The sequence below is a fragment of the Sciurus vulgaris genome (assembly GCF_902686455.1).
Source record: "Sciurus vulgaris genome assembly, chromosome: 16".
Taxonomy (NCBI): domain Eukaryota; kingdom Metazoa; phylum Chordata; class Mammalia; order Rodentia; family Sciuridae; genus Sciurus; species Sciurus vulgaris.
This window is the reverse complement of record NC_136477.1, coordinates 21,020,291-21,039,336: the sequence shown is the minus strand read 5'-3', so window position 1 is coordinate 21,039,336 and position 19,046 is coordinate 21,020,291. Positions and strand designations below refer to the sequence as shown.

Below are 19,046 nucleotides of genomic sequence, written 5' to 3'. Positions count from 1 at the left end.
CAGGGGCACCTGTTTTTATTGCCGCACGTAGGACGTGAAAGCCTCGCTCGCTCCAGGGCACAACATGACTTTCCTTTTACTTCTTTTCAGAGGACGTGGACTTCCATCCTCGCTTTGCAGGTCACGTTGACTTCTTGGACATCTCTCCCTTTCTGCCGCAGTCTGGATGTCACCATCCACAAGAGACATTCCAGATTTCCAATTGTGCCCCTCCCGCAAGTCGGGTGGCAGGCACAGCCCGGGAAGTGGCGGCACACGGGATTGGCTTTCCACCCAGGAATCTGAGGCACGGTGGGGCGAGGAGCGCGCGCTCTCGAAACTCCGAGCAAACTTTAAGCCGCGGGTCTCTGGCCCGCGCAGGCTGCCCAGGCCGCGGGGGCGTTTCCTCGCTCAGGACCCCGCCCCGCGCTGCCAGGGGCGGGGCCCGCCGAGAGCCCGGGACAGGAAGAGGGCGGGGGCGCCCGACCGGCCCGGGACTAGCCGCGGGGCTGCCGTGGCGGAGGGGAACTCCCGCGCAATCCCCGGGCGAGAGCCGGGGCGCACCTCGGGGTTCCCTGGCCCGTCCGGGGGCGGAGGTTCGGCCAGGCTGCAGACGCAGGCCTGCCCCGGGCGCCCGCCCGCGCCGTCCCCGCCCCTCGGCAGCCGCCGCCTCCGCCTCCCGGCAGCCCGGGACGCGCCCGGCCGGCGAGCGAGCGACCGGCGCTGCTCCCTGTCCGGCGCACTCACTTCCGCGTCCCGCCGCTTGGGCCGCGAACCCAGCCGCCGCCATCGCGCACCCGGCCGCCCCGGGACCCAGCTGCCGAGACTCCCGCCGCGGGGAGCCGCCCGCGCCCCCGCCCCGCGTCGCAGGACCCCGGCTCTGGCCCCAGGAAGCCCCGGAGGACCGAGCGCGCGCCTGCTGCCGCCACGCTGGGCTCGGCGGGATCCGGCCGGCAGCCTCCGCACGCTCCGGGCCGACCCGGCCCCAGCCCAGCGGATGCCCTGTGCGTTTCCAAGTTCGGGTGCCTAAGGTGGATGTGATTTTCCTTTTCTCTCTCTCTCCCTCTCTCTTTTTTCTTCTTTTTCTTTCTATGATTTGGAAAGGAGAAAAGAACTCCGCAGAGCAGGCCGGGACAGCTGAGCGCCAACTGTCCCCACGTGGACGCTCTCTAGGGGAAAAGTTGGAAGGAAACTTGGTCCAGCTGGTCCCAAGGCCTTAACTTTGACTGAACTCTTAAGGCCTAGAGTCATGACCCTCACATCGGGCAGGTGGAAGTCTTTACCTGTCCTGGGCTGGACTTGAGCTCTGGCCCTTTGCCAGCACCCTCTCTGCACTCCTGCCCCACCACACTCATCCCTGGCACCTGGCTAGTCCTGGACACTGATCGGCAACATGGATAAGTATGATGACCTGGGCCTCGAGGCCAGTAAATTCATTGAGGACCTGAACATGTATGAAGCCTCCAAGGATGGGCTCTTCCGAGTGGACAAAGGTGCAGGCAACAACCCTGAGTTTGAGGAGACACGCAGGGTGTTTGCTACCAAGATGGCCAAAATCCACCTCCAGCAGCAGCAGCAGCTCCTGCAGGAAGAGACCCTTCCCAGGGGAAGCAGAGGCCCTGTCAATGGTGGGGGCCGCCTGGGCCCACAGGCCCACAGGGAAGCTGGTGTGGGCAGCAAGCTGACTGTGGATGGGGCTGCGAAGCCCCCTCTTGCTGCCTCCACAGTGGCGCCTGGGGTCACCACCACGAGTTCCACTGGGCAACCCACGTTCCCACCCCAGGAGCAGAGGGCCAGACCACATGTCCATGGCTCAAGGCCTGGTAGCCAGGACTGTGGTTCCAGGGAGGGCCCACTGAGTTCCGAGAGGTCTGCTTTCCACCGTCCCTGTGAGGATCCTTCCTGCCTCACTCATGGAGACTATTACGATAACCTCTCTTTGGCAAGCCCAAAGTGGGAGGACAAACCAGGAGTGTCCTCCAGCATTGGCCTGGGTGTAGGGAGTGGGTGGCCTGGTCCCTCAGGGAGTGACTCCTCACTGCCCAGACCCTGTGGGGACCATCACCTGTACCAGCCACAGCTCTCCCTGAGCTCCAGCAAATCTTTTGAGGGTGGCCTTAGTGGCCAAGATGGTGGTGTTGGTGGCTGCAGTAGTGAGAAGCCAGCAGGACTTTGGTCCACTGCCTCCTCCCAGAGGGTGAGCCCGGGCCTTCCTTCCCCAGGCTTGGAAAATGGGGCCCCAGTTCAGCCCAGGAATCCTATTTCAGCACCCCAGGCCCCCTACTGCCCCACTCAAGGAACTCTTTCAAGGACAAACTTGGAGCTGGGTTGTGAGATCTCAGGCGTGCTGTCCAAACCCACCGTGGACCCTCAACCCTGGTTCCAGGATGGGCCTAAATCTTACCTTTCTAGTTCTGCCCCATTATCAGCAGCTGGCAAGGACAGTTCACAGCTAGGTAAGGTCCCTGGCTTGGGACTGAAGTCTGACTGCGCAGACCTTGGCACTGGTCCCAAGATCAGTACCCCCAACCTTGTCCATCCGGTGATGTCCACTCTGCCTGAGTTATCTTGCAAAGAGGGTCCTCCCAGCTGGTCTCCTGACAGTAGCCTAGGACCTGTGCTCCCAGAGAGCCCCAACTCTTCCAGGGTGAGGCTGCCCTGCCAAACTCTGGTCCCAGGGCCTGAGCTTGGCCCCTCTGCTGCGGAATTGAAATTAGAAGCCCTCACCCAGCGTCTGGAGCGAGAGATGGATGCTCACCCAAAGGCTGATTACTTCGGTGAGTGAGAAGCTGCTGGAGCTGCGCATGGTGGGGCAGTGGGTCTCTACCAGGGATGGCGTAGCTCTCTTTGAGAGGCGTGTGTGTTTTTGCATTTTTGGCTTCCTCTTTCAATTGCTTGTCTAGTTCAGAAACTTGAAAGCCTCCTTGGGCAGAAGTGGACCTTGCAGCAGAGAGTTACCCATGTGTGATGGGTGAAGTAGGGTGGCATTGCTCATGACTGTCTTAAAAAAATGGAAATGCTGTGATTTTGGATGTCAAGGGTTTGGGCTGTGAACTTAGAGGCTCTTGAAGTGACAGCCTCATGCAGGACTCAAATGGGAGTAGCTTCTCAGGGGCAGACACTTCTGAACAGTTGGTCTCTAGCTCTCAGCTGCTGTGCGTGTGTGTGTGTCTTGTGGTTCTTGCGTGCAATTAAGGCAGGGAGGTGAACCACTTCCATGGAATGCTGTTCTAAGGACAGTGGGTCTCTTTTCTTCTTTCGTTCTGGGAATTGGACCCAGGGCAGTTTACCACTGAGCTACACCTCCAGTCCTTTTTGTATTTTATTTTGAGACAGGATCTCACTAAGTCTCTGAGGCTGGCCTCAAACTTATGATCCTCCTTCCTCAGCCTCCTGAGTAGCCAGGATTACAGATGTGTGCTACTGCACCTGGCTAAAGCAGTGATTCTCAAAATGTATTCCCTGAACAGGCCACACCCTAGGTAGAAATGATTTTGATTCAGTAGGTCTGAGTCCTACCCCAGGCCTATTGAATCGAAAACTCTGGGCTAGGATGCAGCAAGGAGTGTGGATCCCACCAGTCAGGTGTCCTGATGTTCAGGGAGATTTGAGCCCTGCTGGACTAAGAGCTTCTTAGCAGCCCACACCCAGTACCAGTGAGCAGCCAAGTGGCACCCACAGCTGGGTCTTGAATAGACTAGAAGGTGCTGCTTGCTGATTTTACTTAAATGTGCAGATTTTGTTTTATTTTATTTTTTAAATCACAAACTCTTGGTGACTACTGGATTCAACTTTTTTTTTTTTTCCCCTCTGCACGGGTTTTGGAGGGTATAAGAAGGTAGCTATATCCTTCTTTTGAGTGATGATTTACTTATTTCACAGGAAAACTATCTAGAAAGACAGCCTATTCTGTCTGAGACCTATTATTTTCCTTTTTTTTTTTTTTTTTTTTGCAGTGCTGGGGATCGAACCCAGGGCCTTGTGCTTACAAGGCAAGCACTCTACCAACTGAGCTATCTCCCCAGCCCTATTTTCCATTTTTGCTCCTGATTCTTCCATAGCCTCAGTCCTGCTGGGGTGGCAGGTCTGTGGCGTGGAGGAGGGAAGGGGCAGGGAAGGCACTGAGTGGGGAAGATGGCACTCTCTGTCCCGAGGTCCTGGAGAGGGTGCGGAGTGCTGGGCCACTGGATGTCTGTGCAACCCATGGTGTTGTTTGACTCTCATGAGAACTTCTGGGAACTCGCTCAGACTGTGTGCTTGGCAGTGGGAGGTCAAGGTTACTGTTTATTGGTTTATTTTTTAAAGCACATAGCACCCTATGTGAACTGTCCCTTGTTTGCAGAGTCAGACCAGGGGGGTAATATTTAGTTGGAGATGCCATGGGTCTTTTATTTCTTTTTTTTAATTAAAAAAAATTCCCCCCCGCCCCCACCATACTGGGGATTGAACTCAGGAGCTTTCTACCTCTGAACTTTTAAAGTTTCATCTTGAGACAAGGCTCCTGCTCTGTGGCCCAAGCTCGCCTTGAACTTGAGATCCTCCTGCCTCAGCCTTCTAAGTAGCTGGGATTATCTGGCATTATGTATGTGTACCACTGCAGCTGGTTCTGTGGGTCTTTTAATTTTGTTTTCTGTTTAGTTTCTGATTTCAAGCTAACAATAAAACAGTTTTATTTATTCCGGGGTGCAAGCTTATGCTCTGGATCAAGGCAGTGATTAGTAACTAACACTGTTAATTCGTTCAGCATCTATACTCTGAGCATGGATATGAGCAATGCTCTGTTCTAGGCCTTGGGGATACAGAGGGAACAGCACCAACAGAAACCTCTGCCTCCCTGGGCAGACAGTGTAGTAAAACAGGCAGGAAATGAGCAAAGTAAATAAGCAAGAGAGAAGTAATTTTCTCATTGAAGTGAAAAAGTCCATGTCTTTCTCTGCCTGACCGACTACTGACACTGCTTGGAAGATGTTGGGTTCCTACTGGGCGTGGCTCTTGGGAGATGCTACTGGTGCAGGTGGCTTCTGTCTACACTGCTGTTCCTGCTGCAGAGAGGAGGCAGGGTGGGCATGTATTTTGTTATGTCCTCTCCTGCTCCTCCGGTTTCCATTTGTCTCCCTCACATGGGTCCTCTCCTCTTTTACCAAGGAAAAAGGACACAGGTAACCACCTGTTGGGCTGGATTTCTGGGGAAACCGAGAGTTTAGTGTGCAGGGGCTTATTAACAGGTGCTGTTGGGGTCCTCCCTGTGGAGGGAAGGGGAGGGAATCTGGAGCAGCAGAGGAGAGCTAAGCTACAGTGACCCCCAGGAGCTGGGAGTTGGAAGAGCCCTTCAGCCCCATCCTGAGTTGGGCTGAGATGGCCTGGCCTTCTCCCTCCCCATGCTTAGCCATTGGATGTGGGCCACCCTGGGGAGATGGTGACCTTGGCCAAGTAGCTCTATGCAGCTAGGACAGTCCCTGCGGGGGCTGATAGGTAAGGGCACCTGCCAGCTGCACACCAGCTGCTGGACCACTCTGTTCTTTCAATGAAGCATCCTCCATAGCCCTCACTCTTGGGGCAGGTGACCAAGGGCACCGTGGTTCTGATAATAGCTACTGTTTATTAAGTGCCAGTGATGTACCAGGCAGAGGGCTAAAGCTTAGTGGGAATTATTCTTGTTTAACCTTCACACAGGTATGACACAGGCTCCATTGCTCTTTTTTTTGGGGGGGGGTACTGGGGATTGAACTCAGGGGCACTCAACCATTGAGGCACATCTCCAGCCCTATTTTGTATTTTATTCTGCTCCATTGCTCTTTGTTTATAATTGAGGCCAGAGAGATTAAGTGACATGCTCAAGACCATGAGTGGTGACACTTCTGCCCCTCTCAGGGCTTTTCCTCCCATTCTGATGGCTCTCTTGGTGGGACGAGGTGGTCATGCCTGTCGAGTTGGGTGCCTTGTCTTTGCCTCTCCAGAAGCACTGTCCACCCAAGTGCATTGGGGGCATCTGTGTGCTCCCTGCCCTTCCCAGACCTTCTTCCTCTACATTCAGGACTTCAGACTAATGTGTCCTCTGGACCTGCAGCCCCTGTACCCTTCCTCCGTGTTGTGGGCAGGCCCAGAGGGTCATTCAGTGCAGAAGCCACCCAGGACAGAGCCATACACTGCCCAGTGGGGAGAAGACTCTGCCACCTCTGTTAGGCACCAAAGGGCTAGGAAAGCAGGAATCTGGAGATTCCAGAGTCTCCTTTCTCCCACAAGTGGATGGATGGCCTCCTTCCTACCCACAGGAGGAATGGAGAGACTGGTTTTGTCTTTAGTTTTTATCTTTTTTTTCACCGTGCTGGGGGTTGAACCCAGGGCCTCATGCATGCTAGGCAAAACATTCTACCAGCCAGCCACATCCCCAGCCCTATTTTTTTAGATAATTAATTAATTAATTGGTACTAAGGATTGAACTCAGGGACGCTTTACCATTCATCTACATTCCAGCCCTTTTTACTTTTTAAGACAGGGTCTCACTGAGTGACTGAGGGTCTTGTTAAGTTGCTGACGCTGGCCTCTAATTTGAGATCCTCCTGCTTCAGCTTCCTGAGTGTCTGGAATTCCAGGCACGCACCACCACACTTGGATGTCTTTACTTTAGTTTTTGACGTTGGCGGCCATTCCTGCTGTAATATGTAAACCCACAAAGCTGCTGTGGCAGACCCCTCCCGCAGCCCAGGTGCCTGGACACAGGTGTGATTTCTCCTAGGAATGGCCCTGCCCCTGCCAGGGCCCCAGGGGGCCTGTCCCACCTGACTTCACTTTACTGCCCATGCAGGTGAACTGAGCTGCTAGACAAGGAACACCAGGAAGTGGTCCCATCTGAGTCTCCTGTCTCAGTGACCTTTTAATCACCTCTTACCTGAATAGACGTGTGAACTGTGAGGCCGAATTCCAGCCTTGATGGAAACTTGGAGCATTTTTCATATAAAAGGAAATAACACGGACCAATCCTGACATAGAGTAGCACCTCCAGAATTCCAGGACAGGGTTCCGTCAGTGCATCCCAGAGAAACCGACTACCCCTAGTTCCCCCCAGTATCAGACATTTCATTAAACCCAAGGCAAGTACTAAAGTAGAAGGCAGTGGTAGGAGCTCATCAGCTACTCTGCTCAGAGTTTGCTTCCCTGGGGACTAGCAATGGCTTTTGGAGACTTTCTGCCATGCTTTGGTTTACTGAGTCCTGGCTTCCACTGGGCATGGAAGTAAATTTCTGATCCTCTGGGTAGTTTTTGGAGATGATATCCAGGACTCCAGTTCTGCCTGTTTAGCCCTGCAGGTGTGTACCCTGGGCTGTGGGGATGCCCAGACCTATGTGCTTTTTTTTTTTTTTTTTTTTTTTTTTAGTGAACTGGGCAGTCTGTCCGTCAAGGTCAGGAAGGTGGTAACTTTTTATTGATGTATAGAGTGTGTATGCAGTACACAAAGTGAACACCAGCACCAGATCAAGACAACATGACTGTCACCCAGGAAGCCCCTGGCACCTTCACTGTCATTGCCACCCTCTAAGGATCAATGCAGCCCTGACTTCTCACAATAAAATGAGTTTTCAAGCAGGCATGGGGCTTGAAGAAACATCTGGCATGTCTGTGGATGAGTGGAGATTGTGAGGTTGAGCCAATTGAAGCTAAATAGTCAGGAGTTGGTGACGTGGCACAGGGCCAGCTCTCTGCGTGCTCTATAAGTGGCTCCTGTGTGGTCAGCCATCAGGGCTGGGACACCATTTAGGCCCATGCCTTAGCTCTGTCCCTATGTGCCAGCTGCAGCGTCTCCCTTCAGAGATGTTGGGGGCAGGAGGAGGGGGAGGTGGAAATGACAAGGGATCTCCGGGACTTCCCCGGAGTGCTGCATCTCTTCATTCAGCCCACAGATACACAAGTGGCCTGGGTGGCATATCCATTGTGTCTTCCTCTCTGGCCTGGGCCGGGAATCATACTCAGGCACTGGCATCACGATGCCGTCCAAGTTTCTCTCACATGGCCTCCTAGGCTGTGCATGCTCTGAACTCGCTCACTCTGCCCCTGTGCAGGCCTCCCTGCTCTTCCCTGAGTGAGTTCCTTGCCCACATAGGTCCCTGCCCTGGCTGCTCCAGTGGATGTCCTTCTGACCAGCGCAATGCCATCCCTACTTCTGCTACCCCCTAGGTGGGTGAGCCTGAAGCCGGCATCTGCCGACATGGGTTTGTTCCCACGGCATCTGCCTGTCCCATCACGCCTGCTCTCTGGGGTCCTCCCCTTCTTGGGATGGTATGTGTCTGCTCTTTTCCTCTGTGACCAGGAAAGAATGTCTTGTTTTTTCCATCTAGTCTTCCTGCTTTTTCCATTAATAATCAGAGCATGAAGTGGGTCTTTTGGCATGGCCATTCTTGCCAGAGCTCTTTAAAAAAGTTCTTTTTCTTTACATTTGTTGATTTATGACTTCCCGTAGGATACAGAACTGTGGAAGAAGTTGTATGGATGTGTTTGAGAGTCAGAAAGCCAGGCATCTGGGCCTGATCCTCCCAACAGCTTAGGAGTAATGTTGGGCAAGGTCCCCACCTCTGCTGAGCCAGGACGACCTCTCAGGGGCCTGCCTGGCCAAGGGTCCTGTAACTGGCACTGGGTGTAAGTAGATGCCTGGACTGTAGCTAACCAAGTAACAAAGGACTGGATGGCATCAATCAACATGGTTTTGAGTTATGGTTATATTTTTTATTGCAAATAGTAGTTAATTTTTACTTCAGATATTCTGGAAAACACAGTTGAAAAAGTATGAATCACTCTTGTGTCCATCACCTTAGAAAACATAATCAGTGTTAAGATTTTCTGCAGAAAATCTCCAGTACAGCATTGTGGCGGAGCCTGTTGGTGATGCAGTGTGTATCACACACTGTGGTTTTGAATCTCTGGCCAAAGGTAGACTCATTTATGGAGCTAGAGGCCAGTTTGTTCTTGAGTGTGCTTATTAAAGTGCCATTAGAAAGGACTAAGGGTTTCCTTTAAGAAACAGCCCAACACATTGAGCCGCTGGTACTAAAATGATCACCAGCCCTACAGGCCTCTAAGGCTCTCGTTCTAACTGGTCTCCTCAGTGTGGGGATCTGGGAGCGCTCATGGTGCTCACTGTCCCCCCTGGTCACCTTGTGGACTCCTGTGGTATCCATGCTGGGTCTTGGGTTTGGCCATCTGACACAGCACAGTGACCTGGGGCCCAGCACTGTCTGGGCTGGTCTTTCTCTTCTGTGTCTCAGTGTCCCACATCATGTGAACTCATTGGATATCTGTTGAGGAATGGAGAGACTTCGGGTGGGAAGGGATTTTTAGCTGGAGTTAGGGCTCTGAATAGTTGGGCTAAAATTCGTCAGTGCTTTTCTAAGCATCCCACATATAGTAGCTTCCAACAACCCTCCCTTATTATCCCCATTTTAGAGATGGGAAACTGAGGTAAACAGAAGGTAAGCGACCTGCCTAATCCACTTACCAAGTAGTTTCTCTGGGTCTGTGCTGCCTGCCAGCTCTTGGAAGTGCAAGGGCTCTTTGACAAAGGGAACTTTAGAGAGGGGCACTGTGACCGCTGGCAGGTGAGGGCTGAGATTTCCCTCTTCTCTGATAGAGCCAGGGCCACGCTGGGAGCAGCAGAGAAGACAGATTGTGGCAGGTGTCTGAGCTGGCCAAGGAGCTGGATCCCTGTCTTGTAAACCCAGGCAGCATTGAGATTCCTCTTCTGTCCAAAGCCTGTGCCCACCTGAGTGCCTCCCTGCAGGGCAACGATGGGGCCCTGAGGACGTGGTGGCTTCGTAGCCAGGTGCCGGAATTCTCATGTTCCACTGAGGATGGTGGGTCAGGACACGCAAGGCATGCCTTTGGGGGTGCTTGTGTGAAGCTCTGCCATGCTTCAGGCATGGAGGAGGCATGCCAGCCCACAGTTCTATTAGGGACAGCTAGGATACTTTGTCCTGAGGGTTAGTAGCAACCCCAGGCTGTGTGCAGAGATCCTCGAACCAAACTTGGATAAAACTATGCTTAGAGTCGTCCAGCAAACGGAGCAGAAATCTTACCCTGAAACAAAACAGGTTACCAGAATTTCCAAGGCAGGCTAATGCTTGCAGCAAATATTTATATCTACTCCAGTTTTTGTTTTTCATTTTTTTCCCTCATGGGGAAACCAGCTGAACACAAGCTCTCGGGGTCATGCTGGAAGGTGGGGGACTTTCTGCTTGAGTGTTTCAAAGGGAGGACTTTAGGACCCGTAGCCAGGTTATTTTTAAGTTCTGGGAGCTGTGAGTATAGACTTTGCCAAGTTCCTTCCTTTTCCTTCTTGTTCTGTGACTTGTCTCAGGAGAATGAGGATGGGTTACTCCCGGTTACTGAAGCTGGCTGGGAACATACCCCTCCCCTCCCCCAAACTTGTATTTGTAACATATAGAAAGTTCTGGAAGCCTGCCATGTTGTCATTCAAGAGGAAGGAATTTGGGCTTAGCGTGGGTCTATCCTGCAGCCCATTCTGAGAGTGGTAATAATTGAGGTCTTGGAGGATCTGGTGGACATGGCACCCCTTCTGGTCTACAGAGCTGACACATCACAGCAGGCCCGGGCTGGACAGCACGTGAAGGTCATTTCAGATGATTAGTCAGTAGCAGATTTACTTTTTGTTGCCTGAAGCCTGTTCTGACACCAGCTGCAGCTTCCTTGTTCTCCTGAGCCTCCTGTCAGCTGAGTTGGTGGATTTTCTTCCAGCAGGGTGGAACCAAGTTTGTTCACATGATGGTCAGGGCTGGCCCTGGGCTTTTGCATCTGCTCAACTGTTGCCTGTTCCTCTCCTTCCACCTCGGTTTGCATTGCTTCCTGATGATGCAATCATCAGGTTATGGGTTTAGAGAGAGGTGGATTCCAGGGCATCCAGCTGCTGCCTGTGGCTGGGCTCTGGGGCATTTGCTGACAGTTGTCCTTTACGTTAACTGTGTAAGCAGCAGGGCCTGATTGTGCTGCCTTCTGACTGTGCTAGCTTGGGCACCTTGCCTCACCTTTCTGTTCTGTTTCCTCATCTTCTGAAACTGGATGTCCTATTATTATTATTGGGTTTCCTTTCCTATGTTATGAGCTTCCTCCCTGTCCCTGAGAGAGTGACAGTGGTTTTGGGAAGAACCTGCTTCTGATACTCTCTGTGTGTGTATGTGTGTGTGTGTATGTGTGTGTGTGTGTGAGAGAGAGAGAGAGAGAGAGAGAGAGAGAATGTGCATGCGCATGTGAGTACGTGCGTGCATGCTCAGGGAGTACAGGTTGAACTTGGATGCTTTCCCTCATTTGCTTGCAGAGAAGCCAGCCAGGGGCAGGGGAGGTGTGGAAAACAACGTGTGCAGTGACAAATTTGCTTAGAGCAAGTGAGGTCGCACAGTGTGCTGGGTGCCCTGCCCAGGTTTACTCCACACATACTTACTTTGGTCTGCTCTGGGCCAAGTTGTACATTGGCACAGAGCCCAGTGGAGGGGCTGGCTGAGTAACACGAGGCTCCTATCCTGCAGCACCAGGAGCCACCCCTTGCATTCTCTAGTTCCTTAACGGTGTCCTTTCAGTGGCTGACATCGCACAGTGGGGGAACTTGTCCCCTAGTGCCCTGAAGGAGCTTACCAGGAGTCCCACAGTGCAGTTGGGTGGCAGTGGTGGTGGTAGTGGTGGTGAGGAGCAGCTCTGGGGCTTCCATCTCTCCTGGACAGTGTTCTTTTCACTACATTCCAGCCACCTTGGAAATCTCATAACTGGGTCCAGGCCAGGTTCCTGTGGCTACATGTATTGGTTGGATCTCTAATAGGAGACTGGGACAGAAATTCATATGAGCTGAGCATGATGGTGCATATGCAACCGTAGTGACTTGGGAGGCAAGTTTAAGGCCAGCCTGGGCAACTTAGCAAGACCCTGTGGTAGAGTGCTTGCCTAGCATGCGTGAGGTCCTGGGTTCCATCCCCAGCACAGACACACGAAAGTTATATCAAGTGATTTCCAGAGGCTGTGCTGTCAGGGGCATGGGTCAGGGATCGGGCGACCAGATAGAGGAGCGAGGAAGTCGAGGAAGTTTCAGTAGCAAGCAGAGTGTCTCATGGGGGTTGGATTCTGCTCGATCCCACTGAGAGCTCTTAAGAGGTCCAGGGACCCGCTCACCAAGTTCTGGGCGGGTTGGGAGGAGCAGGGGGTGGGCTGGCAGGCATGCATGATCTTCTCCAGGGAGACGTTCATCTTACACTGAAGCAGGCTTGAGGAGTTTGTGGGGAGCAGAGTCTCCAGAGCATATGGGCTTTGCCAAAATCTGCCCATCCTGGCTGGGCCCCTCCCTGTGGGGCACTGGGCAGGTCATTTAGCTTCCCAGCCTCAGTTTCCCATATCAGTCACATGTACGTGTGGTTCTGGCGAAGACTAAATTAGCTAGTACATGTGGAAGCTGTCACACACTTCAGGCTTATTCTAGATGACCAGTGCGCATTAATAGAAGAAAGAGGTGGCTCTTCTGAACCGAATGTACTTCAAGTGTGACAAACACTGGATTTTGAATACTTACTTGGTTTGGAAAACAGAATGTAAAATAGCTCATTAATATTTTGAGATTGATTCTGTGTTTAATGATTCTGTGTTTGAAGTTATCAGGTTAAGTAAAATGTATTGACATCAGTTTCACCTGGTTTTGCTCTTTAAGTGTGGCCGCTTGAGATAAAGCCACGCCTGGCTTGCATCACCTTTCTGGAAGCACGTAGGACAGGGTACATATGGTACGCGGTGGTCACTGCTCTTAAGCCACTGCTGTATCAGGGTATCTTTACTTTGTCTCATTCGAAAGCCAAGCCCAGTCAGAGTCTTCAGAACCATAAATGCTTAAATGGAAAGATCGTGATTTGTTCAAGGGAGGCGGACTTCATGATTGCCATCCACCAAATGAGCCCAGCGAGGCCTCCTGCCTGAGGCAAGGGGTGGCATGAAACTCACGGGCAGCCATAGAGCGTGTGTGTTCCCTGGAGGAAGAAGATCCTGGGGGCCTGAAGCTGCCATATGCACAGGGCATGAGGAGCGGGTGTTGATCATCGCTGAGCCCATTTTCCGGTACCTTAAAAATGCACTTTCAGCTTCGCGAGTACGTACAGAGCATCCCGAAACCGCCCCTCCCCTTGAGGTAGTCAGAGCAGATGTGGAAGATGGCGTTTCCTGTCCTGAGGGGCATGAGGCATGTTGGGATTTGGCTCACGTGGGGCTGCTGCTGACATTCTGCCTGTGCCTTGCCCCTCTGTCAGGCTCTGGAGTCCTTGCCTGGGTGTGGGCCTCTCTAGAGGCCTGTTGGGGAGGATGGCAGGTAGCCAAGTTGGGGCGCAGGCTGGGAGGTGATTTTCCAGGCAGTTTCCAAAGGCCCGTTTGTCTGGAGCTTGGCCTGATGGAGCTGAGGCTTTGCTCTCAGGTGGCAGGGGCTTAAACAGAGGCCATTTGTTGGCGCCCAGAGGTCAATTTTAGGAGCTGTGAATAGGCTGGAACTGGCAGCCCCCTCCTTTGCCCTTGGCCCATGGCTGCCAACTCTTTGGGTTACCCACGCCTGGTGGTGGGCTAGTGGCATGTGGCAAGAGGTGGCTTTGCCCAAGTTCACAGCCAGAGAGCAAAGGAAGTGAAGGTGGGGGCAGGAAGAATAGAGACGATGCTGAGCAAACCTGACTGTTTGCAGAGGGTGGAGTGGGGGGAGCGCTTTCCTCTCTGCATCGGGTGCTCAAGGGCAGGCCTGTGCCCCTGGTTCCCCAGCCTTCCCTGGCCCGGCTGTGGAGGTCACTTAGGGTCACTTCTGCTGTGCTCTGAGCAGTCACAAGCCCTCCTACACACCCACTTCTTGATGGGAGGAGTGTCTAGGAATTTGTGGCTGTGTTTTAAAAACGCCACATTTACATGTGGTGAAATGTGTAGGTCAGTGAGTTTTGACACCCGTGTGACTCAAAACAGTTCCATCCCCAGAAAGTTCCCTCATGCCACTTCCCAGTGGTTCACAGGCAACCACTATTCCATTTTTTTCATCATTTATTAGTTTTGCCTCTTTTAAAACATAACATAAATGGGTTCATGTACTATTCACATGCAGTTCCTCCTTTTAGATGCACATTCTACATGGTGGTTTTAGCAGAGGAGCGTGGCTACTTGTGTACCCTTGGCCACAGAACAGCCCTCCCCTATCAGGAAGGTTGTCCTCTTTGACCAAATGCCTAGATTTGGGAGAAATGCAGATGGAGCCATGAGGGAGGAAGGAGACCCCCTGCTTAGTGAGCCACACGCCAGAATGGACCTGGCCTCCAGTGGGATGACAAGTGTCCCAGCCAGATGGCCCTCATGCCCACGGATTCTGTATTTACAAATCTGTTTACTTGCTAAGATTTATTCGTCACCCCAGAATCAGTACTTGGGCTTTTTTGTGATCATTCTTGGATGTGCACAGAATGGTGAAAAATTGGAACCCCCAGCACATGCCTCGCCAGCTGTGGCTGGGCTTGCCTTCTCGCTTCAGCCCTCAGAGCAAACAGGTGCCCTCTTGTGATCCATGGAGTGCGGTGTTTTTTGCATCTTTGTGCTTTTTTGCATTTTTGTTCTTTCTGTTGTGATCTCACTGTTTAAAGGGCCCCCAAGCCAAGTGTGGTGCTGAGGCGCTGGCTAGCGTTTCCGAGCGCGAGCAGGCGTGGAAGGTCAAGGTCATGCCTGAGTCACGGTGCCGTTGGCCCAGGGTTCGGTGGGGAGTCAGCAGTGTATTTAACAAGGTGTCTTTAAACAGAAACACACATACACGTTTGGTTACTGATCAGCTGACGAAAACCTCGTGGCCAGAGTTTCTGAGGAACCTGCACTGTGTCTGTGCTGGGGTGATGGTGGAGGATTCTGGGGTTTGGTGTTCTTGGCAATTTTGTGGAACGTGATCACTGCAGATAGCAAGAACAAGCTATAGTACTCTTCTGCTTGGCTTCTTTGGCTCAGATATTATCTGTGAAATTAATCATGGATATATTACTTTTTTTCATTTTCCAATTGAGGAACTTTTTATTTCTTTCAGTTTCTGGCTAGTATGAATGAGTCTGCTGTGATCCTTTGTGCACAAGTCTTTGAATTGCCAAAAAATTTTCCAAAGTGCTGTGCTATGTAATGTTCCCATCAGCAATATATGAGTTCCTCCTTGGATTTGAGCCATTTTTGATTTATTTATTTTTTTGGTGGTACTGGAGATTGAACCTAGGGCCTCACACATGCTAGGAAGTGTTCTGCCACTCAGCTACACCCCCAGCCCTTTCTATTTTTTAATTTTGAGATATGATCTTGTTACTAAGGTGTAGAGGCTGGCCTTAACTTGGAAATCTCTCGTCTCGGCTTCCTGAGTAGCTGGGATTACAGATGTGCACCACCATGCCTGGCAAGACAAACTTTTTTTTTTTTAACACATAGATACTTAATTCTATCTTTATTTTTGCAGTGCTGGAGATGGAACCCAGTTATAAGCAAGAGCTCTGTAACTGAACTATGCCCCCAACCCTTAGATAATACAATTTTAAAGAATCTGAGGGAATCAAAATTAACTTCATTGTAAAACTGGAGACTCTAGTGAAAGTTGGAATGTGTAGTAGAGGGCGTAGGAGAATCAGAACTCTGTCTCTTCCCTCTGAGGATCCTGGCTGGGTGGGCCTGAGAATGAAGATAAACAGAAGAAGAGCTTGCAAATTCAATATGAGGTTTACATGGCACTTCATAAAGAACTGCAGACCCAAAGGAGGAAAGTTAGGTGTTTTTCACATCAGGTTGAACAAAGAGAGACAGTGGCGGGAACATAATTTGATGATATCTGGAGGCTAAAGGAAGATAGGAATTGTTTTAACAAGGTTCGTTTGTACAGAATTCTCTCAGCTGTTGCTCCCCATGAAGAGTTCCTTTCTTCCTGGTATAGGGAGGGTATCTTTTACATGGGAGTTTTTAATCTCTTGTGGGTTTTTTTGTTTTGTTTTGTTTTGATTATTTGTGGTGCTGGGGATGAACCCAGGGCCTCAGGGATGCTAGGCAAGTGCTGTACACGGAGCCACATCCCCAGCCCCTGTGTGGGATTTTTTTAAAATTTAAATCTCCTTTTTAAGGAAGATAAAGGACAGATGAGAATGACCTTCTGGCATCTGTTGTTTCTAAGTGCTGTTAGCTCAGGGTAACCCTGTCTCAGAATGACCCAGCAGTGTGGGTTAGCATGTCTGCCACCCTTCCAGGGCCTTCCAGGGCCCTTCTCTAGAAGCCAGTGAGTGAAGCAGTTTCCCTTTTTACCATCTGTTGAAAATGCCACTTGCATTCGGTGTCTTAAATTTTGGGGAGACTGTCACCCCAGCTGCTGTCGTTATTTCTTGCAGGAGCAGCCCAGACTCATCTTAGGCAAGAAATTGTGAAATCAGAATTTAGACCTGGAGCTCCCTCCCCTCCCAACGGGAACCTTTTGGCTTCACCTTGCTGACAATTCCCAATCCTTCCCCTGGTTACTCACTCTCCAGAGGTAGCCTGACAAGTGTCTGTCAGTTCTCACTGATGGAAAGCACCTCTTCTGAGCAGCCAGCAGTCTTCATAAAGGTCTGACCCAGTCAGCAGTGTGATCTGTCCTGTTAACACAAAACCAGGTTCTTGCCACCTCCTGCCTCCAGTCCACTCTCCCTCATGTGCTGCTCTGCGTACTCCCCACCGGGAGCCCATCTGCATTCCAGTGTCCTTTCTCTGGACAGGACCATGTTCAGGCCCCTCCCTGGAAGTTCTTGATCTTCGAGATGCCCAGGAGGATCACACCTGTGTGTGCGCTGCAAATGTGCTTGCTTACTGCTCGGATTTTAAACCAGAAAGCGTCAGAAAGCAGTGTTTTATCTTTTCAAAGAAGAGGGCCTTGGCCCTATGTTATATACTCCCAGTTAGGTGCAAAACCAGTGTTAAAGTTTCTGTCTTGTGACATGAACCCGGCCCAGCCTCCCCCATTCCCACCATGCAAGGCTTCTCATACTGTTCAGGGCGGGGATGAGCTCTTGGCAAGGGGCAGAACAGGTCTACGGAGCAAATTGTAGGTGGGTGCACTCTTTGGCCACTAAGTGGGGAGACTCGCCCCAGCCTGGTGGGAATCTGGATTGCCTCCATCTCTGGAGGATGCGGAGGACCAGGAGGAGAGAAGGGCTATCTGTCTGCAGACGTGGGAGAGAACAGAAAGTCCCCTCAGGTTTTCAACAACTTCTCACTTTTTCTCCTCTTCTTTCTCTATCATACTCCCCGCCCCCTTCTCTCCCTGCAATTTGGTTAACTATGTATTTAAAGCAGCTCTAAAATCAGCCTTTTACAGGATATGGCTCAGTAGTAGACACTTGCCTAGCAAGCAGGAAGCTCTGGGTTTTGTCCCCAGTGGCACAAAAATAGAATAAAATCAGCCTTGTGTTCCTTCTGAGGAAAATTCAGGCTTTTGTGTTTTTCTGAAAAGAAAAAAATCAAAAAGGGTCACTGCCTGAGCCTTTCTGTGCCACAGCAGCCATCCCTGACTCAGCTGCTCGGTGCCCGGCCGCCTGCTGGCATTTGTGTTTTCTGTGGTTGGAGGGAGGGCAGGAGGGAGCTGGAGGACATGCTGGCGGGGAGGTGGGAGCTGCGTGACTCATTCACTCCTTCTGTCACTCAGCTCATTGAGCGCCTGCCTGTGCTGGGCTCAGCGATGTGGCCGAGTCCTCCAGGGCTTTGCTGGCCTGTGGGGACGGGACAGAGAGGGGGGCATGGGGCCTGGGAACAGAGGCCTCAGCTCTGAGCCTGGGGGCCCTCAGGGGAGCACAGGAGGGGCTGTGAAGTCCCTGAAGGTGGTGTCTGTGAGGACAGGGTTGATGTCTTTTCCTTAACCCACCATCCTAAGGCCTGGAAGGAAATGAGGGAAGACGACATCTCTCCTGGAATGAAAGCGAGGGTACAAACTTTCACTGGATGTCTCCCGGTGCCAGGAGCTCACATGATCTCGCCCAAGCCTCAGAGCCCCCTCAGGAAGCGTGTGTCTGATCACACCCCGTTTGGCAGATGAGGAAGCTCAGATGGGGCTGGAGCCCAGTACTCACCCCAAAGCTACTGTTCGCAGGAGAGAGGCAGTGGACAGGGAAAAGAAGCGCTCGCCCCTGGAAGAACCAAGAATGTTAGTGACCTGTGGGCTCAGGGAGAGGGCCTGCCTCAGGCGGTGGTGCTGCCCTTCCCCATCTACTTGGTACTTATTCATGGGTGCTGATTTTGAGGAATAGTCGTTGCATTGTATTGTACCATTGGTGACAGCCAGCCAGCCTGCCTTCCTTCCTTCCTTCCTCCCTCCCTCTCTCCCTCCTTCCCTCTGGGGGTAGAAGCCAGGGCCTCGTGGGTGCCAAGCACACTGTACCACTGAGCTATGCCCTCAGCCCCGGGTTTTCTTTCTGTGTGTGATACTAAACTGAAAATGGTTTTTTAACAGCAGTCCCTACAAAAGGATAATGAGGCAGTGTTTTTAGAGATTCATTTAACTGGTTGCCAGTTGCATGCATGCATAATACTCTCTTCTTTATGCTTGAGCATAGATAGCCAGATTTAGCAAATAAAAAGTTTAGGATACCAGAGTTGAATGTGAATTTTGCAGCACTGGGGATTGGACCCAGGGTGTGCTATCGCTGAGACACATCCCCAGCCTTTTTTATTTTTATTTTGAGGCAGGTTTTTGCTAAGGCAGGGCCTTGCTAAATTGCTGAGGCTGGCCTCAAACTTGCAACCCTCCTGCCTCGGCCTCCCAAGTCTCTGGATTTACAGGTGTGCGCCACCACACCTGGTTGCAGTGGTTCTTAGTGCATTCACAGAGTTGTGCATCAGCATTTTCACTGTCTAGCTTTGGAACATTTTCATCACTCCAGGAAGACCCTGCACCCACTAGCAGTCACTCCCTGCTCCCCCGTCCCCAGCTCTGGGCAACCACTTATCTACTTACTGTTTCTGAGAACATTCATTTTTGTCAGCATCTTTTTTTTTTTTCCCCTTAAGAAAAATTCTGTTATATTAATTGGGTCACATGA

General features: G+C 51.6%; 1 protein-coding gene across 1 annotated transcript in view; it reads left to right on the top strand.

Moving 5' to 3' along the window:
* Positions 1-417: 417 nt before the first annotated feature.
* Positions 418-19,046, top strand: part of LIMD1 (LIM domain containing 1) — a 58,656-nt gene continuing 40,027 nt past the window's right edge. The window contains exon 1 of the mRNA XM_079115454.1: positions 418-2,756. Within this exon, the coding sequence (XP_078971580.1) occupies positions 1,373-2,756 (1,384 nt within the window). The 5' untranslated portion in view covers positions 418-1,372. The remainder of the gene's footprint in view (positions 2,757-19,046) is intronic.